The sequence below is a fragment of the Varanus komodoensis genome, unplaced genomic scaffold (genome assembly GCF_004798865.1).
Source record: "Varanus komodoensis strain SLA01 unplaced genomic scaffold, ASM479886v1 scaffold29_1, whole genome shotgun sequence".
In the NCBI taxonomy this organism is placed as follows: Eukaryota; Metazoa; Chordata; class Lepidosauria; order Squamata; family Varanidae; genus Varanus; species Varanus komodoensis.
The window spans coordinates 10,617,077-10,638,646 of NW_025335759.1; the positions used below are offsets into that span (position 1 = coordinate 10,617,077).

Consider the following 21,570-nt stretch of genomic DNA (forward strand, 5'->3'; position numbering starts at 1 on the left):
GAAAAACAAATAACGACGGCGCCAGGTGGACCTCTCTGGGGAGTTCCACAGTTTAACGAGGCGCTATGTGAAGGACTTTCTTTGGCTTGTTCTGCAGGTCTCCTTTAGTCCCATCCGCTTTGTGGGATGTTCCCAGGTATGATAAGAGACAGCAGAAACCCCCCTCCACTTCCCTGTTCCACACATCCCTCTGGCAAAGTCCACGTCCATGCTGGCTGGGGATGACAGGACTTGCAAACCAACTATCTGGGGATGCCAGACTGGGGGAGGCCGTTTTATATGAATTAAGTTGGAAATAATTTTAGCTGGCGGATTAAGTCAACGGAAGCCAAATTGGGTAGCCTTGTGGAACACCTATCTTTGCTCCCCGGAAGGCTCTCGATTTGCTCCCTGGCAATCAGAAAATCCTGCTTGAAACATCAAGTGCCGCTGCAAGTCAGTAATACTGGGCAAAAAGGACCACAGGTCTGACTCAGCTTCCCTTGTTCCTAAAGATCAAGAAGCGGCCCTGCCCGTCACCCAGGCTAGCTGGACTGAAAAGCTTTCCTATGCCGGTATCAGTTGCACAGAAAGGCGGGCAAGTGTAACTCTAAGCTGAGTGCTTTAACAGAGTCCAGCACTGAGCAGGGATTGGACCCAGTGGGCTTCCAGGCCCCTTCCCACTGGACTGATCTACAGTTCGAGGGTTGCGGGAAAGGACTGCCTGTCCTTCTTGGGAGAAGCCAAGGTTTGGGTGGCAGACAGCTGTGGAAGAGCAAGTCCGGACACACGATTTTCTCCCACAGATTAAAGTGTGCCCCGAGCAACCTAAATCCAGCTACGAAAACATACTGAACTGTCCTGCTTAGCATACCCTGAGCAGAATGGCAGCAAGCTCTTTCCCCCTTCCACCCCACGTGCTCTCCTTTGACGTAAAGTCACTGAACTGAAAGGGCTTCTCACTCAGATCAGCAATACAAGAGACAAACCCTGTGGATCCAGTCTTCACACAAGGACGTAATCACAGTGGTGAAGTTCTTTCCAACACGCACATTCACTCCAATTTGGCTTGGCAAGTAGCAGAGCTGGAGGAAGTGGCAGAGAAAGGAAAACCTTCCAAAATCTCCTGCATTTGTTCGAGTCTTCCTGCTTGCAAACCCAGCTGACAGCATAATACCAAACTCCAAATTTATTATGCATGCAAAACTCAGTTCACTTTTATTGTTTAGAACACATTGTCATGACAATATAATAATCTGGCAAAGTCCCTGGTAGTTTTGAACATTTTCGCTCCGAACCAGGTAATTTAATTATGCTTTGGTGTAATGCCTCAATAAACAAATTAAGGGATGCCACTGGTCAGCAAAGAGGCACTGGAAACCATGGTTTGACGTGGGCTTGCACAAGCACGGGTTGCACTATCAATGGTTTGGTATTTATGTTTGCTGTTCCATCTGCTGAGGCCAGAAACATGGGGGTCATGAAATGTGATGTGCCAAGTTTATGAAAGATTTAGAACAATTTACAAGAAAAACATCTCTAAAACTGATCATTTTTCCCCTCCAGAAGTACTTTGGTTTTTCATAAAAACGGGGAAGGGAGGACAACTGCTGAACCTTTGTGAGCACAATCTCACATATAAGAACTCCAAAAAGCACATTAACGGACACCTCCAGCCTCAGACTGGAAATTACACAAAAGTCTGTCTCAGAAATGTTGCAAAATATCTACCGGCTGGAGTTTCACACCCACCAAGCACATGCTAAATTGTATGCAAATGAGCTTAATTACGCATAAATAACTCTGGCAGGTTAGCTGCCGCCTGCCAGCTTGCAATGCTTCATCACTGTGGCTGTTGAAGCCGAACAAACCCTTCTAATCCCAAGATGGTCCGGATGGGCTACAATATATAATATGCATTATTACATTAATCTCTTCTAAACCCAGGTGGTGAAAACTGATGGCCTTAAGGAAGGCTATTAAAATCCTTAAATTATAACTTGATTCTCTCAATCTCTCTCAAGCCTATTTTTAGAGAAGCATTTAAAAGACCATTCCGGCCACTAAACAAACACTTAAAAAAAGAAGCCTTCTCTTTCTGTGCTCCTCTTCGATTATGTATTAGGATTTATGGCTGAACTCTCTGCGTGTTTATAATATTCAGGAAAGCACCATTACAGAAAATGGAAAGCAGAAAATAGATGGCTTTGGTTTTGGCAGGTTTTCCTACACCTCTGGTAGTCAGAACACAAAGGGAAAGAGGCATATGCCAGGGAGGCACCAACACCCCCAACGAGAGGCAGACTGCAAGGAGGCAATCTGCCAACCTGAACACTCGCAGCAAGACTCTGTGTGACCCCCATTCCTTGCGACAACGGCCGGCACCAGGAACCAAATCTGCGCAGGCGTGTCCCCTCTTCCAGGGGCCAAAGGTATTCTGCAGAACCATGTGGGGTTGCTCCCCTTTCGCTTCGATTTGTCCTCAGGGGCGTTGCCAGGTATAACTCCTCCAGAATTTATTTCAATTAATTGGGGGAGGTGGCAGAGTCATTCCAGCACAACCAGCTGTTTTTGCAAAGGAGAACATGAGAGCATCTCTGGCCCTCCTCCAGAGGCAGTTTGGTCAGGCTGGGGCTGCCAGGTTGGGCCTGGAGGGTGAGTCATCCACCACCGGCCCTGCAGGCTCAGGTGTGCAGGTATTATTTATTGGATTTATATCCTACCTTTTTCCTACAATCGGCTTGAGGCAGCTTACATGATTCCCTGCCTCCATCTCATCCCCACAACAACAACCCTGTGAGGCAGGTTGGGCTGAGAGTCTGTGACTGGCCCAAAGTCCCCCAGTGGGCTCCATGGCTGAGCGGGGACTAGAACCCAGATCGCCTGAGTCCCAGTCCCATGCTCTTAACCACTATGCCACACTGGCTCTCACTGGTCAGCCACACTCCGCCCGTGCATCATGGTCTCCAGCCGGCAGCACCGGAAGGAGGCAGCACCGGAACCACACCGCAGACCCCACTGGGGTGCAGTGGGTCACCTCTCTTCTTGGGTGGAGGCTGAGCACGGTTCCCAGCACCTGTTCCTTCTCCACCATACCTGGCCATCAGGTGAGCAGTGTGGGAATAGGACAGTGCTCTACTAACAGAAATAGTGTCTTCAAGCACATTTAATGCTCCCCAAACTGTTCTTCTTGGGGTGCAATCCTATGCCTATTTAGATCGGAGAAATATGTCCTACAACATCCAGCATCCTCCAGCCAGCATTAGGATGATGATGAAGATGGGTCTGAACAGGTGTGGGGGCTTGAGCCCTTAATTAACGTTGCTGAGACCACAGCTAACACAGGATATGGACCCTTCGGCTTGGAGAGCCAGAGACCAGAATGAAAAAGAACTCCACATATTTGACTCATCCAGGTTCAAACCCCAGTTTTAAAAAATGCATCTCAGGTGTGTAGATAGGGAAAGAACTCTTCACGGCGAAGGAAAAACAGGTTAGATTTGTGGTTTTCCAATCTGTGTTAGAGAAATTCCTGTGCAATGAGAGGTACTTCAGTGTGAAGATTAGATATGGTAGGCAGTTTTCCCTGAAAGATAACTTGCACATACCAAGGCAAACACTAAAGTTAACTTTCGGTTTCTGCAAGACCATGTCAAGGCCGAACAAGCCTGCGCCAAGTACCCACGCTCCCCTAGAACTTCTCTCAGAGTTCTCTTCAGCTAAAAGTGGATTTTACTATTTTATTTGGTTTTGAAGTTGTTAAGGGTTTTACAAATTGTTTTGTTATAATTTATGGATTTGTGAACTACCTGGGGAGCTTTGAAAGCTGGATGGCATAGAGGTGTAAGAAATGCTGCAAATTTGGAAAGGATGGACTCCCTGTGACTAGTTTTATGGCAAGGAAATCCATTCATTTAAATGCCCATGTGCACTTTTCACAAGTGAACCATGCAAGACTTTGCTGCTCGTGCCTGTAATTTTGTAAATGCGCTTTTGCAGAGTAGAGGTATCCCTCCAACGGAAGCATATGGCAATATTTAGACTGTCTTGCTGGTTGAAGCCATACTGAAAAGAATGTGAATGTCTGTGATAGATGGTTTTTTTGCCCCTTCTGCTGCATGCATCTACACAAGCAAATGAAAGTCAGTGTGTGCAGATGTTCACAAATGTTGTGCCGTTAATCTCTCCCCTGCAACTATGTGTGTGGGCAAGTAAGAAAAGACCTTGAAACAGATCTCATTTTACAAAGCAAGCATGGCACAAAATACATCACGGCTTTCTTTTGGAGGCCTTGCAAAACCCTGGGTGAGAGGCAGCTGGCTGGGATTACCGTGGCAAGAGGACTGCACTCTGCATGTACTCTGGGGCACTCTCTCCTCTACTTAGCCGACAGTGTCAAGGGGGACCGGCACCATTCACATGTTTTGGGACCATAATAGGGTAGGAATTAGGCGTAAGTACTGATGTGGCCAAGGTTGCTGATGACACTAAACTTTTTAGGGTGGTTACAACCAAAAGGGATTTGAGGAATTCCAACTGGAGCGTTCCCAGGTGAGCAAACAGGCACCGAAACAGCAAATATAAGCAAATGCAGAGCAATACATACTGGGGCAAAAAATCCCAACCCTAAGTATACACTGATGGGATCCTGGGATAGTGGACAGCGTGATAAAATCACTGGCCCAGAGTGCAGCAGCTGTGGAAAAGACAAACCCCATGCTAGACGCAATTTGGAATGGAATAGAAAATATAACTCCCAAAATTTTACTTCCCTGTTACAATTCTGTGGTGCAACCACATTCGGAATATTGTGTTCCATTCTGGTCACCTTATCCAAAAAAGGACAGTGCTGAGTGGTGTGAAGTATGAAGAAGAGCACCAGAATCAGTCAGGGGCTGGCGTGGCTCCGCTCGGGGGCTGTGCTGAGGCCCTGTACAGCGCAGAAAAATGCAGGTAGGGAGACAGGATGTTGGGGTACAGAAGTGTGCATGGTGCGGAGCAACTGGAGAGGTGACCTGTTTCCCCCTCTCCTGCTACACTTGAACCCGGGGTCATCCCACGCAGCTGATTGTGGGAGGTTTAGGGCAGAGAAAAGGAAGGACCGCTTTGCGCTGCGTTTAGTTAAGCTATGGGATTCACTGCCATGGGAAGCGGCGATGGCCGCCAGTCTGGGTGGCTTTAAAGGGAAACTGGGCAGTCTCATGAGGGGGGAGGCGATCCGTGGCTACCAGCCATGCTGGCCATGGGCTACCTCCCTCACCAGTTGCCGAGGAGCTTGGGCAGGAGGAGGCCTTGCGCCCGTCCTGCTCGAGGGATGCTTTGGGCAGCTGGTTTGCCCTCGTGTGCATGGCAGCTGGACTGGATGGAGCTTAGTTCTGACCCGCCAGGGCTTTTCTCCCACTCTGGGTATTTACTCCAATATTAAGAACAGTGTTTCGGAGCCCAAGTCCTTGCAAGGGGTAGGCACAGATCTGGCCCATGCTCATGTCCACCTTCTCACCCAGCATCGGCCGAAGAGATTCCCCAGCACTGGGGATGATGGACTTGAGCTGGACACAGCAACCCCTGTGCCACAGGCATAACGTGGCTTAAATAACCGCCCTCCCTGGAAAACCCCGGGAACCGAGCATGTGACCCTGAGCAGGGATTTCTCTGCAAACTGCAATTCTTCAGATTCTTTGGAAAACACCACAGCAGTTCAACTTGATAAAAAACGGGTATAGACGTGCTGTGAAGACCTCTGATGCCTTCCCTGCGCCTTCCTCGCAGGGCTGTTGTGTGGCTAAAAAGCCCCAGCTGCCCAAGTCCTTTTGCCAAAACGATATCTAAGGAAACGTGTGCCCTTGATCACACTGTCAGCCACAAAAAGCAGGAATAAGCTGCACATAGAACAATTCGGAGATTTTTATCTCTTCTCCCAAGTGCTTGAAAAAACACCGCCAATATTTTTTTGTAAAGTGTGCTTATCCCTCTTCCCGCCCACATCCCTTTTTGCCCCCCCCCCCGCAACCCTCACATTCAAACTGAACAGCCAGCGACTTCTGATAGCTTAAGAGATTTGAGTATGCCGGTTGATTTGCTTTAATGACGAATTCTGAGGCAAGCTTCTCGGATCCAGCCCAACCTCGCTCTGCAAATTCCTTCCCCAGGGAACCAAACGAGGCATGTCGGAGACGCTCCAGCATCGTTTTAACATATTATTGGAAGAAATTGCTTTCCCCCTTATCAGGCTGTGGACTGCGGCCCACCTCCGACATGCACACAAAAGCCCTGCCGGCACATCTGAGCCCAGACGTGTGCCCCCCCCATTTCCCCCCACCACTCGGCCTGGACCCTGGCTGTCCTGTCCTCCCCCAGGCCACCCCTGCCGGGGAAGGGAAGCCGGAGTGACAGATTAGCCTCGTTAGTGGGAGTCTCACCGAGGGGACGCAGACCAGCGACAGCTGGGTCCGGGGACGTTCCCGGGCCACGAAGCAACCCCCCCCCCACACCGCCTGCATCCCACGCCTGTGCCAGACACAACCACAATGGCCAGGAAAAGGTGGAAGACAGGATCCGGCCCACAGCCGTGCCCGACTCATTCAGTCTGAATGGGGCTATGCTTGCATTCCCTGTGGATGGGGGCAAAGGCTGGCCAGAGAGGAAAGCCAACGGCAAGAAATGCGAGAGCTTTGCAAATCTCCTGGGCCAACAGGAGGGCAGGCGAGCGGATCCTGGGCCCAAGCGACCCAGAACTTGCCCTGGAAGCAAAAATGGCAAAACTGAAGCTGTTGTTCTTTGAGGGCACGTCAAGACTCTCTGAAGGGCCATCATGCTGGGGAAAGGCGAAGCTGGAAGACCAAATATGAGACGGGTCAATTCCGTAAAGGAAGCCTCAGCCCGGGGTGCTGAAGAGCTGAGCCGGGCTGACAAAGGGCACCCATCCATAGGGTCGCCATAAATCGGAGACAACTTGGCAGCACATAAAACAACAATCTTCTGCATCTTGCAACAGAGATGGAGTCTGCATGGACAAAACACAATTGCTGGCAACAAAACCACACAGATAAGCCAACAAGTCCAAGGGAAACCCGTATCTTTTGGGCAATATGTATGCTGGACTGCTTGCCTATGTTTATCTTTACAGCAACACCTCGCATGGCAGGGCAGCACAGACATGCCCCCCACCCCATGTGAGCCCCACAACAACCCTCTGGGGCAGGTTAAAGTGGGAGAAAGTGAAAGCCCCAAGAGTACCCAGTGAATTCAAGGCTAATTTGAATCTGAGCCTTCCGAGTCCTCGTCTGACACTCCAACCCAACCTTCCCCAATCCCGCATCCCCCGTACATGAGGGACTGCAAGTCTCATCATTCCCAACTAGCAAGAAGAATACACCAGAGTTCTAGCTCCCAGTTCAGTGACAAGCTTGTAAGGAACCAGGTGAATTCCAGAAACGGTCCAAAACAGCACCCTGTTTTGGGCAGGCTTTCTCAAATGAGATCTTTTTGCTCCCCTCCCAGAAATGGGAAGAAAGATTCCTGCTCTCCCCATTTGAAATTAAACTGCACATGATAATTTAACAGTCCAGATTCCTGATGACTCCCTTCCATCTGTGAGACCTCCTCTCTCACTCCCTTGCACATAGTCCCGGTTTTTCCTTAAAGGCAATACTCAGGCCATACAAACAAATGTGTTACTACGGCTGCCTGGTGGAACCTCTCTCAAACTTTCAGAGGCGGCAGTAGAGACTGTGAAGTGATCGGAACAGTTTCTCCAACCGGCCACTTCCCTTATTTCCACTTTCCCCTCCGAATGTGGTTTTCCCTATCCAAACAGGTCCTTCAGGCTACAATTACACTCTTGTTGTTACAAGCCATCAAGCCATCTCTGACTTACAGTGGCCCTCCAAAACATCCTCTCTCTCTGACAGTCCTCCTCAGCTCTCGTAAATTAATGGCTGTGACTTCCTTGATGGAGACGATACACCCAATACTTAGCCTTCCTCTTCTTCTGCCTTCGATTTTCCCCAGCAGGATGGTCTTCCCCAGGGAGCCCTGCCTTCTCATGATGTGTCTGAAGTATGACAGCTTCAGTTTTGTCATTTTCACTTCAAACAGTTACATGCATCTGCATAAAATATGCTATTTCTCCCCACAAGCACGATAGCCAGGGCTGTGCTTGTTGGCCGCATAATGCAGGTGCTAAAATAGCTGGGAATGGCCACATAATGCAAGACCCTAGATTTCTCTTTTTCACTGCAAACCAAAGTTCCTAGCCCTCATGATAGTGTACCCATGCTTCCATGCAGGTAACGTCGAGCAGAGTCTCAAAAGAATTTCCAAAGGACAGGCCTTCACTGCACTGCATAATTCTTAACATGTTCTCACTTGTTATGTGCCATTAAGTCGTCTCTGACTCATGACGGCTCTATGAATGAATTCCTTCCAAAATGTGCCCATGCCCAGAGGATAAATGATGCACAGTTTTTACATGAAATTTACTTCATCTGTACCAGTTCCAGAATGCAGTTGCCTTGCTGCAGGATGCTGTGCCTTATTCTCCTCCCAGGTTCCTTGCACCAATTATATCTGCCCTTTTTAATTCTTCTGTACAGCATGGTGGGTGAAGAAATAGGCTCCATGAAGACCAAATAAAAAAGAAAACCATGGTGAACTGATCTTCTTCACTGACACACAGTCGTGCCTAAAACTGGCTCTCTCTAAATACCTTTCCACAGCTGAGAAAATCAATACATGTGTCCCGCTCGCTTGCCATCAAACATTCATTTAGTACATTACTATCCTGCCTTTCCAGTCCACAATGGCAATGCTGAATTCAGAGAAGGGTATGTAACCAGTAGAGGGAAAGGGCAGCGGTGGCCAGCTCCCCTCTGACCGAGTGTCTCCCCCAGCTAAAAAGAAGAAGCACAAAACATTTCATCACATTCTGAGAAAGTACAACAGGTTGTCACATACACCAAACGATGAGGAAATTCTGTTGTTGCAAAAGGGGGGGGGGCTGGGAAATCCAGCTGTTACAACTCACACCCTCCTACACTGTGCTAATGTATTATTACTCCAATCACCAACACAGATTAGACCCCGAATTAATCAACTTTAATCTGTATGTTAATCAGCTAATTGGTGGCAGGGGCTAAGACCGAAGGATAGACAGGTTAGCTTGTGGTTTTAAAAGCCAACTTGGCTGTGGTTTGCTTAATGCATTAAGGGAATGAAAGGGAGACGGCTTTGCCTTCAAACAAATTTTAGCAGCATTTCTGTTGCTTATTCTGATCAATTTCCCAATTAGTCACTTACCTGAATGCTTTAGTTACGTGCATGTTAATTACACGTACACGGGACATGGGCAAAAGCTACTATGCTTATTGAATAGCATCCGAGGATGGTTAAATGTTTTGTTGGAAGGACCACAGCACAGTGGCAGAGGAACAGCTGTGCATCTGAAGGTCCCTTATTTAAACTAGAATTGGCCTTGAACAACTCAGCACTTTCCAGATGTGCTGGACTATAACTCTTCTTGGTCATCCTGGCTCAGAAAGGACAGATGTGGCCCAACACATCTGGAAGACACCCAATTGAGGAAGGTGCTGGACAGAGGTCCAAACCCTAACTCGGGGATTTTCCGATGTTTTCTTTTTCCATGGAAGAAAATTCAGTTTCCTAAGTTCATTAGTAACAATGAATGGATGTCAATTACAAACTCAATATTAGCCAAGCTTGACAGTTTCCCAACTGCCATTAGTAATTTTCAGGTTATTATCCCTAGGGGCAAGTAGTTGAGAAAATACATATATTATTCTCATTATTATTTCTCTGCATTTATGCCCCACCTTCCTTCAATTCGCAAGGAACCTAAAGCAGCTTACAAAGGCCTCATTCTCTTCACTTTATCCTCTGAATAACCCTGCGAAGTAGGCCAGGCTAAAAGTCTAAAGTCACCCAGTGAGCTTTACGGCTGAGTGGAACTAGGATTAGAACACCCTGCTCCATTCTGCATAGGTAATGCCAACACAGCTAACATAAAATGCATTGCACTGGTTCCATATGAGACTCTTCCCATGTTACGTTACTTCAAGCTTAAGTTAAGCTTCTGGAACAGACATCATATACAGTTAATTCTAAAGAAGAGGATGGACTGAGAAGGCAGACACATGAAATCTGATTCCCATATTCTTTTCAATTTCAATTTCCGTAGTACCTTTACCCATGTTTTAAACAACTCTCTCCGTGCCATTTTATATTTTAAATATTTTAAATACATACAGAATACCACCACAAGAAAATAATTAAATCAAAAAAGGGTAAAAATAACTAGAAACAAAGAAAATAAAAGACTTTCAGAAGGATGAATATTAAATATAAGTATCTGTTCTCAAGTCCAAACCTTCAAATTGTTTCTAACCAAGCAATAAAGGAAAAGTGGTTTCCTGGGAGATGGTGCATGGGGAAACCCAGGTTCCAACAAAATTCTCAAACATCAAATGAGGTAGTAGACCCTGCCTCAATCATGCCAGTACAGGCTGCAGGTGGAGAAGTCACATTATTTCTTTTTTTGGGGGGGGTTGTGCCAAACCTCCTCCAATCACACCTATAGAAAGACAGCCTGACAATGCACCTCCATTCAAGAAACAACCTAAGTCTCACCCTCAGCCTGAATGGCAGCCTAGGTCAAACACCAGTTAGCATTTGAACTTATCCTGCAACCATATGCAAGAGCAAGAGCAGAGAAGCAGGTCTGGGGTCAACATTAAGTCTAATTTTCTAGCTTTGCTGCATACGCTCCAGTTAATTCCAATAGGTGCAAGTCTAATTATTTGAAGTCGAGCACAACCTAGAGTTGGATTGCAGGTGACCCTGTCTTTCCAGATCCCCTGATGTGATCCCGGCAGGCAAGGATCCCTTGGTAGCCATGTGGGTGTCAGATCATCCCTGGGGACAGTGGGGAGGAAGGGGTTACAAGACCACTGAGGAAAGGGAGGCCGATTAAACAGTAACAGGTGCCACTGACTCAGGGAGCAGCTGTCCCTGCATGAGAGAGGAGGCCGGGAAAACCAAGACTCAAAACAGGGATGGGAGGACGAGGGAAGGGGGCCCAAGAGGCCGGGCAAAGCGCCGTGAGCTGAGAGAAGGGGGCCCAAGAGGCCGGGCAAAGCGCCGCGAGCTGAGAGAAGGGGGCCCAAGAGGCCGGGCAAAGCGCCGCGAGCTGAGGACTATGGGCAGAACTGGTGTTACAGAAACGAGATGTCCTTGCCACTGATGTAGGATAGCAATATTTTGCACCCTCGGAGCCGAGACAAGTGGGCATACCTGAGAGGGTGATTTCTATGCCACTATTCTGGGGGTGGACACTTGTGGCTCTCTAAAGGTTGTTGGATGAGACAGATGGACGTAATAAAGGAGGGCGCAGCAGCGCGGTCATGGATGGGGGCGCCTGTATGCACAGGGTCTCCGTAAGTCAGCGCAATGTGACAGGACCAGGTAGCAGCAGCTGTCGGGGGGCTACATCTCTCGGCATCCCCCTTCTCCAGCTATGCCAGATCGAGCAGAGAGGAGCTGCAGTAAAAGCAACGTCTGAACAGCCACATGATGTGGTTTAGAAATTAAAGGTGCTAGCTAGTCCACGGCTTGGTACAGTGGAGGGCAGGACACTTGCACCTTAACAGTTGTGGAAAAGGAGGCATTTCTGCATGGAAAAGCCTCCCTGTTGGCATTCCTCTTCTACACTTCTTTTCTGGTATGAAAACGGCAGAGCTTCTTTTCTGCTGATAAATGACAAGCAAGAAGATACCTTCTTCACCAGCTGTGCAAGGGCACAGGTCTGCTGCTCCCGAGCCTCAGACCTTCCCTCCGGCTCTGTGCTCATGTTTCGCTCAGCCTCCCCCAGTCTGCTAACCAGCCGACACACAGGCAGGGGAATGTAGGAGCTGGAGTCCAACACCTTCACAGGGTACCAAGTGGAAAGAGGCTGGTTTAGACTATTGCACTAGATCTCAAGGTGGTGTCCAATCGGGGCTAGAAAATTATATATATGGCATGCCCTATAACTAAAGCATAACCATTCCAGAGGAAGGGCCTGAGGTAGTCAGCTTCCATAGAAGAACCAGCATGGCCTAGTGGTTAGAGTGCTGGACAGGGATTTAGAAGATGTGGGTTCTAATTTGCACTCGGTCATGAAGTTCCATGGATGACTTGGTTCAGCCACTTAGCCTAGCCTACTTTGCAGGGTTGCTGTGAGGATATAATGGAGAGGAGGAGCATCATATAAGCTGCCCTGGATCCCTTGGCGGACGAAAGGCAGGGAATAAATATAAATACTGGAATGTTCATGATTTATCCATACTATTCATTATTAAATTAAGCAAATGTATGTCTTCCCCTTATCTGCAGTCATAAATTTCAGGATCACGAAGACCATTAAAAAACTACAAAAATCATTACTGAACCATTAGCAAAACAATGGTTCAGAACAACAAAGGCAACAAAGACAAACAGTCGGTCTGATAGGTAAAATGTTTGCAGGAATCAATTGCTTAGGTGGTGGGAGATCAGGGCACCCGGCAGGCAGAACAAACATTTCGAGGCAGGGAATTCCATAAGGGCTGCAGCACGAAGCAGGTTTGCCGGAAGGGCCAAGGGACTCCCTTGCTGGCCGCAGAAATTCTAGGCGAAGCCCCTCCCTGTCAACCCCAGAAATAAATTAAGGGCGCTGCTAGACAAGGTGGAATAGTCAGCCTTTCGTGGAGCATGCCCACCGAAATGATGGGAGACTCATGATTAACATGGGCCCCATTCATTCCAATGGGTCTTTTCTACATAGGATAGATACCAGATACTAGCCAAGGCTTTAATTCCACCATTGCCCTACTTCATTCACAGAATTTTGTGAGGGTTTGTGATGCCAACATCTTTCACTCGCAAACCCCTCCATGTTTTCACATCTGGCTATTTTTAAAGCCTCATCCCTCAACTCTGCATTTAAGAATCTACCCTAGTTAGATTACGGAAAATGAAAAAGCACTCGGCAATACTCAGAGGTGCTTGTTTTTATCACTACCCTTCAGGTTCCAGTGTCAGATCCAGGCTCAGATCCTGCCCCTGATCATACCATAATTTAAGGGCACACCCTGCACAAAAAGGAATGAGCAAAAGAGAGAACCGTTCGTTGCCTAGGCATGCAAGGAGCAACCTGGGCCCGCATGGATTCATTCATTTAAGCCACGATACCAAGGGAATTGCCACAGTTCAAAGCATTAGACAAATTATCTGCGTGAGGCACAAAAAGGAACTCTCCTGTGACCCCTACTTAGAATTTTCTGGCGAGGGTTGCTGAGCTCTGAGGGGGCTGACGGCATCGGGAGGAGGGCGGGTCCTGGAACAAAGACCCAGCAGAGCAGAAGATGCTGCCAGTTACTTTGACAACATCCTGCACCTGCTGCAGGTGCCCCTGAAAAGAGAGACAGTCAGAAGGAGGGTGGGCTGAGGGCCTTAGGGTGCATTTCCCTTAGGGTGAATCCCTTAGGGTGCATCTCCCCCTCCCCGGCTCTCATCTCCTTCTGGTGGAAGATGCGAGAAGGGATGAGGAGTGGATTGTTCACCAGTTGCCGGGCAACAGAAGTGGGCTGGTGCGAGTGCAGTCTTACCTGCGGCACCTTTTTGGCCACTGTGTGAACAGGACTGCTGGGCTAGATGGACCCGGGTCGGATCCATCAGGGCCTTTCCATGCAAACTGATCTGCTTTGCCAACTTTTAATAACCATGTGACTGGAGGGAATAAGTTTCACACATAAACTGAGATTCTGGGGGAGCGCAGAAAGGGGAGCACATACCGAGAAAATTCGGCTTCCAGAGACGTTCCGCCTGTAAAGCTTTTGGCTCCTTCCTCTTCATTTGCTTTTTTTTTTTTTTTTTTTAAAGTAACAAGGTTCTAGTCCTAATGGCCATGATGATATTAAAATCCCATACACCATCTCAGAAGCCAAAGACGCAGATGAGCAAGATCTCATCTCCGTCTCCAGTCGGTTTCAATGCCCTGCAGACCTCCCCCGTAACTGGCATCATCGGAATTTTACAAAACCGTAAAAATAAATTATGCAAGAAGGAAAACGCTTGCCCTTCCCCAGCACGGTTTGCATCATGTACACATTCCACAGACTCCAGCTCATCCTCTTGCAGCATTTGCATTACCACGGCAGGGCTTTTGAACAACACACAGTCGACGCACCAGGAACACGGGCGCAAGGGGGTGTGTGCACGGAGCCACCCTCGGTCCCTTAAAACAGTTTCCAGTGTGCATGCAGGAAGGTCCCTGGCACCTCCAGCAAAACATTCCAGAGGTGGGAGTACAGGGCAAGAATCCCATGAAGCTCCGTTGCTCTTTAGTGTCACGTTCGAGTCAACTCCTCCTCAGCTCCTGACTGCCGTGAGAAACTCCGGGAACTAAATGCCCGGCTATGAATAGTTCCAGCCCTTGGCCGGCTGGGGAGACCAGGCCCCCTATCCCCAGAGCAGCTAAAAAAAGCCCCCCATCTGCAAATAACCATGGGCCAACGCTAGTGCAAGGACCTCTGAGCTCGCTCGCTTCCCCCAGCTCTGCAGTGCCCATCTAAGGAGCGAAGAGAAGGCGGTGCCTCGGGGCACATGGTTTATCTCCCTGACTCCCAGGGCAGCAATAAGAGTAAGGCATCGGCTCGGCATCCCAGGCACGCTTGGGCACCCGCAGACATGCTTAACCAAGCCGGTTAATTAACAGGGGGGAGAATTAGGGCTTGCCTGGGGTGGCAGGAGCCAAGTAGAGCAAGGAGAGGTGGAACTTGTGGAAACTTCAGGAGAAAGGCAGGGCTGAGAGAGCGGGGACAGCAAAAGGAAGCACAGCTCTCCCTCGGAATTGAGCTCAGCTCTCCAGCTCTGGGAAGAGAAGGCAGCAGAAGCCGCTTGCAGGAGAAAACCCACAAGGCAAAGTCTCATCTCAATGCACCGCTGCTCCAACGGCATGGCCTCAGAAACACTGGCCCCTGCTCCTGGCTGATGACAAAAATGCCTGGCTGATTAAAGACAAAGGTCCACCACGCATGCTCAGAGGCCCTTCACACAGCACACGGCCTCCCCAGTTTGAAATGAAAGGCCCTACCGCCAAATTCTGTATCTAAACCCTAGATGTAGACAGTGTAGAAAGCCCGGATTTGAAGCCACGATTTTGGGGTTCCCTTGGACAGCAGGGCAGTCTAGAGGAGCGTAGAACAAAGCCAAGGTACCCCCAGGAGTTGGACTCCTCGGATCCCACTCTCGGCTCCGTTGTTATAAGGCAGCAAAAGCAGCGTCTTTCTGTTCCCAGGGAATCTGTGTCCGAGCTGCACCACGGCCGTGTGTAGCAGCAAAGAAAAATCATTAATTTCTACTCCACGATTTGAAGAGGTTACACGCTTCGCCAGATAAACACAATGCAGCAAAGGGGGTGGACAAGCCAAGGAGTCACACCGAGCGAGAAAAATGAAGTGGAGGAAAGCGAGAAGGAGAGCGAAAGAGCGCGAAACAAGGCCTCGCCTCGGGGAGGAGAAGAGAGCGAGGAGAGGAGCTATGGGCAGGTGCCAAGCAATGAAAGGTGTTCTTGTGGGACGGGAACAGGCCTCGACACACCTGAAACCGCAGCCCTCCTTCATAAAGGGGCTTTGGGAGGCCTCGATGCAAAAGGGGGAACAATGCTGAAAGGATTACCGGCTTGATTGTGCTAGGGGAACAGTACAGGGAAAGAGCGAAAAGACGTGTCCTAACGGAGGCCCCCGAAGGGCGATTTAACAGCATCCCCTTCTCAAAATAATGTAGCTTCCAACCGCCGCGCAGGCCCCTTTTGAAGCGGCCAGACGGGTTGTCGCCGTGTGTCTGCTCAGGGATACCTGCGAGATGCTATCTGGGAAATGGTCAGGAGGAGAGATGCTCGTGGTGCAGAAGGGGAGGAGGAGAGATGCACGTGGTCCAGGGGTGTCGGGAGGCACGGTGACTGCCACGGCTTCACATGCACGAGTGGCCCAGACATCACGTTCCAGCGCTCCGTCCTGCCCGGTGCACCACCAAGTTCGCTGCCCGTGTGGATCTGAAGCAGGTGAGCCAAATGAAGAGAGTGCCGGGGAGGTGAGAGAAATATGTGCAATGGGCCCCGGAAAACGTGAGCCACGATGGGCAGTTCCCAGCCAGGCCTCGGGCCCCCGTGGCACCACCTGGAATTGCACGGAGGAAAATCCATGCACTCTCAGCCCAGCCTACCTCACAGGGTTGTCGTTGGGGGGACAAGATTGCTGTAAGCCGCTATGCTTCCATTATAAGAAAACAAATGGATATAAATCTAATAAATAAATAAATTGGAACTGCTCCAACCAGCTCCACACGCTTGTCTCCAGGCTGCCCTGCTCCACGCAGACATAAACACACAAATTCAAAATGCAGCCCACTGTGTACAGGTCTCTGTGCAAGCACAGCTCCCCTCAGCAATTCCATGTGGAGGAAACGGGCCCACATTGTTGCCGATTGAGCCAAGCTCTCGTAGAACATGAGCCACAGCAATTTCCCCACCTCAAATGTCACATATTGTGCCCGGGCAAAGCCAGCAGGGTCGCATTGGCCTCATTCATAATGCCCTCCAGCCAAAGCATTAAAAGGCATGCCCAGTAATCCAGGCACGGTGTTTCCACAGGCCAAAGCACAACCTTACTTAATTCTCTCTCCCCAAGCAGAGATCTGTCAGATTGCTATCTTATCGGCCCCGTCTGCACACAAAGGTTAAACCAAGGATGCTGGGGCTTTGGTTTTTGGTTTGGTGGACTTTTTTATGCATTATGTCTGAATCCAGAAGTCGGGCTTGTTTCTCCTATGACAATTCCCGAGCTGGAACAAAGGAACAAACCCTGGATTGCAACTCTGGCTTGTGGGGAAAGAGACAAGCCAAAGTTCTGGGTTTGGACACGGCTAACCGGAGAAGCCAAATGGGAGAGTTCAAGTCATAGGCAGTCCCTGTGAATTGAGCATTCCCTCGTTTTTCACTCGCTGAGAATTAAACCGACCATTAATGCTGCTTCCTTTAAAAAAAAAAAAAAACAGGGGAAAAGCAGGCACTGGACAGAAGGCAGATTTGGCAAAGGTGCCATAGTCCCTATAGAGAGCAAGAAGTGGATTAATTGAGGCAAGTAGAAGAACAGCTATCAAGGAACCCAAGAGATTGCAGGCCACCTGTGGGCACCTCCTTCTGGCTTTTACACTCCATATCTCCAAAATTCCCTTTTTTTCCAAAGGAATTCTCACAATAATATATGCTTTACTATTTATTTTTTCATTTATTTAAAGTCTTTTTTATACCTTCCACTACCAAGGTCTCGGGATGGTTTGACAGTAGACAGAATAGAGCAAAATAAAGCACAGCATCCTAATTAATTCCTAGCAATAAAACCCATGTAAAAATGACACTCAAACCTTAAAATATTGGAAAAATAAAGAAGTTTTAGCCTGGCACCGAAAATAAAGTGATGGTAAAGAATAACAGTGAATTTGTTTATAACCTTTACATGCCACCTTTCCTAAACCAAGAAAATCACCCAAAACCGTAAGAGCATAAAAGCACAGCAGCAAAACAGACTTAAAAATAAAGCAACGGAGAGCAAACACAGCCATCTGTCTGTCAGCCGCCTGATGGACCCACCGTGCTTCTGTGCAAGTGGAACCAAATGAAGGCACGACGTCAAATTTCATATTCCCTTTTTTACATCAAAGCCTTGCATTTTTTATCACTTCTCTCCGGCTAAATCAGAGCCACAATACCCAAGGGTGCAGTCTCGAACCCCACACTAACAGAACCGTCCCCACTATCGCCAGCAAGGAATGGCGTGTACTTCTGCCATATGCATGTGCGGGTTTGGTGGGGGAAAAGTATCTGTTTACCTCCCTAACTATCTCAGCTGGAGTAACGCAAGCAATCATTCACCAAATGGTAACTTATCATGGCAGGCATACGACCCCATGGTGAGCTGGCCATCTGCAGTGCCTCCCCACACAGTCGGGGAGAATTTTGTAACACATCTGCACCCCATCAGTTCGCTGGGAAAGCGAGAAAATGATACGACCCTCCCAGGACAAAGGACCAACTCCATCTCTGGTACTATAATTAAGTCGCTACTTGATGCTTAAATATATTCACCATTAGTAGAGTACAAAAAGATTGTTAAAGGGTATTAAGAGCCAATAATCCATTTTAAGCAATCTTGACTATAAGGCCTTCCACCCTGGATGCTTTGAAGAGATTCATCTCTCTCTTTTTATCCATCTGATCTGGATATTGATCTGTTTATATGCCAATTTTTAACTATATGTCCAAAGCTGTTTACAGGATTAATCTCTCTCTCTCTCTCTCTCTCTCTCTCTCTCTCTCTCTCTCTCTCTCTTTCTCGCGCACACACACACACACACAGAGCAAATAGATAATTAAAACCAAGAAGCAGTCATCTAAATTAATCTAAAAGCCAAGTTATCACCCCGACCTGGGCCCTTCTGATGGACTGGAGCTATAAATAAAGAAGGTACGGCTCACATCAAATATGCCCTGGCCATGAAGGGCCTCTAAGTGGGGAAATGAATGCATGGAGAATTCCCGGGCCCACCCAATCTCTCAGCAAGTGCATGCCCAACCAGGCATCCTTGGAAAACTTCTGCGGCTGAAGCACCATGGCATGTCCGCACTCCTTTGAGCAAGCCTACCGGCCTGGTGCTCAGAGGCCCTCCAAGCTGCAATGGGCCCTGCAGATGCCAATGACACACCTCTTCTTGTCTACACCTTTGTCAAGAGACAGAAAGGAGCTGCCTAGCCTTTTTCTTTTGAGAAATATTATGCAAAAGGATCAAGTGTTTGAAGGAGAGGGATATGCCGAAAGAGGAAGGGCAGCACGAGAGTTTAATATCAGCCAGGATTTGATTCTAGAAGAGGTATAAAGTGTGGTTCAAAGAATGTGAGGAAGTATTTCTCGGACTAATCAGAAAAAGGACAAAGCGCCTGCCCTTACACAGCCGGGACTGAGGACAAATCCTCAAGGATATCATCGCGATGCTAGGACTGGGCTGCAGAATCCAATTCAGAGAGGATAGGACTGCCTAAACATAGGATGTCGGCCTTTGCTCCAAACCAGCAGGGCCTCCTCTTAGTTCTTAGTTCAGGCTCAAGCTCCAGAACTGCTCTCTGTGCAAATCAAGCACCGGGTAAGAAAGGCTTGTGTGGGGTTAGAAGACTCCCTCCCCACAAAAAAAGCCCAGCGTCTCCTAGTCCCCCCTTCTATAAGCTTCCATCTAGGTAGAAACTGCCCTGAAGTGGCACAGCTCTTGCAGAGCGAGGCGTGGTTCCTGAAGATGGAGCCCAGGGGGCTGGGAAAAGCTAACGCAGGGACCTGGAATGCAGGAGGCTGGGGCTGAGCAAACAACCGGCTGGGACATGTCTGGGTAAGAGCATCCCTCCCAGTCGTCCAAGCTGGGGGAGGGGGCCAGTGACTTAAAAGTGATTTACGGTGCCCCCCTCCCCTTCTGCTGCCTGGGCATCTTCTGCCTCGTCCCAGGCTCCCACCTTCCACACCCAACCACACTGCTCTGGCATCCGGAGCTATTCACCTCCTGAAGAACCAGTTATATAAACATTTTTCCCTTTGTACCAGGCTCAGGTGTCTACAGAATCCAGTGCTGAGAAACGAAAATGTGTAGAAACTGAGGGGGGGGGAGTCAGGAACTGCTGGAGAAGGAAGGTGTTGTTAACTTTAAAAGCTCTGCAGAACCAGTTTTCGCTCTCTTGGCTCCTGTTTTTTGCTGGGGATTTAAAATTAGGTTGGATCTCTTGGCTGTTGTTTAAAAAAAAAAACCAACCTGCTGAGTTTCATCCTTGCGTGAAAGCCACACCAGCTGAACTTGGTATCCTTAATCCCCAAAGTGCGGAGATGGGCTGCGGACGGTTTGGAGATCAAAAATTCCAAAAAACAGAGTGACACTCTTCTTTAGTATTAATTAACATGATCCAGAGAGTGCTCAGCTTTGGCATATAAAAAAGGAGGACTCAGGAGAACTAGATATCCTAGTTCAGGAGGACTAGATATCCTTTACAATCCAAATGGTTAAACATACTAAACAACTTTCTTCCGGTTTAAGTTTCCAGGCCGGGGGAAGGTTCAAAGCCGCATTAAAGCATGTTGTATTTGGACTCTACTGAGCACAGGTATGAAACCAGCGCACAGCATTTATTCCAGATTGGTTGAACTGAAATCAAATAGCCAGACTTTGTATGTGTGAGGTTGGATGACTGGTGTGGGTGAAGATCTGAACATGCCACCATTCCCCATTTGTTAGAAGGAATATGTAGCAGAAGTTTGGGGGGGGGTGCTGGTGGCTATAAACTAGCCGAAGTTTGGCCTCCCCTCACTGACCGATGTTTCACACAACCCTTTCTCATCATGCCATCACACACATGAGTCACTTTAGAAAGGCAAGTCACTGCTGAATGAGAAGTGCCAGGAACAGAGAAGCAATGACTTGGGCAGTGGAGGGAGAGAGAAGAGAATTCAATCTGGAGGGCAGAGCAGAGGATCGGTGGGCGAGGCCTCTGCAACCCCCCCCCCCCCATATCATCTCAGGGCTCCCACCACGTGGGCATCTGGACTACAACAAGCAGCCCTTTCCCAGCGCCCTCTTCCCTTTCCCTGCAACCTGTCTTTGTTAACAGCTTGCAAGAGATCTGAAGGTCCTGGGAGCCTGCATTTGCGTGTGTGATTTTTACGCTGGTCTAATAAAGGTGCTCATTTTATTTATTACTTAGACTATATCCCATCTTTTTTCATTTTTAAAGAACTCCTCTCAGTCTTCCTCCCACAACAGCAGCCCTGTGAAGTAGGTTGGGCTGAGAGTCTGTGACTGGCCCAAAGTCACCCAGTTGGCTAAGCGGGCACCGGAACCCACGTCTCCTGGGTCCCAGACCTGCACTCTTAACCACTCCACCACACTGGCTTTCCCCAAAGCAGATTCGGGGTTTTTTTTCTCCATATGGACAACACGGCTGCCTTCGTTTCTGGTATGACTCAATGCTACTGTGCCGCTGCAGGTATCACTATCCTTGCTCCATGGGAAATATGATCCGGAGAAGTGGGGTGAGGCTGGTGGGAAGAAGGAAGAGGCATAAAAAAGGGCAGCCAACCAAGCCTCTTATCCAGTCCCTGCAAAGAGTCTCTCACACCCGAAGCTTTGAAGGGGCTAAGGAGAAGAGGTCCTACAAGGGGGCGGAGGGGGGTCTTTCTCACGTGCATTCAAACCCGCTTTCTCCCCCCTGCGATCTTCCATCCCGGAACACACCCTCGTCCACGTTGCTCGCCACGACAGCCCCCCACCCCGTGGCCCCAGCCGCCCCCCCCCTCAGGTCCAGAGCGGGGCCGCTGCAGCTCCACCCAGAGCCCCGTCCTGTCTTGCCTCTCTCTTGGGGTGGGGGATGAGAAAGCAGCGCGCCCCCCGCCGCTCCCTTCCCGGCCACTAAAGAAAAGAAAAGAAAAGAAAAGAAAAGAAAAGAAAAGAAAAGAAAAGAAAAGGGGGGGG

At 48.8% G+C, this 21,570-nt stretch overlaps 1 protein-coding gene across 1 annotated transcript in view; it reads right to left on the bottom strand.

Annotated features, from left to right (window-relative positions):
- Window positions 1–11,842, bottom strand: part of BCAM (basal cell adhesion molecule (Lutheran blood group)) — a 36,440-nt gene extending 24,598 nt beyond the window's left edge. The window contains exon 1 of the mRNA XM_044435304.1: window positions 11,768–11,842. Coding sequence (XP_044291239.1) covers window positions 11,768–11,842 — 75 coding nt within the window. The remainder of the gene's footprint in view (window positions 1–11,767) is intronic.
- Between the last annotated feature and the right edge of the window lie 9,728 nt (window positions 11,843–21,570).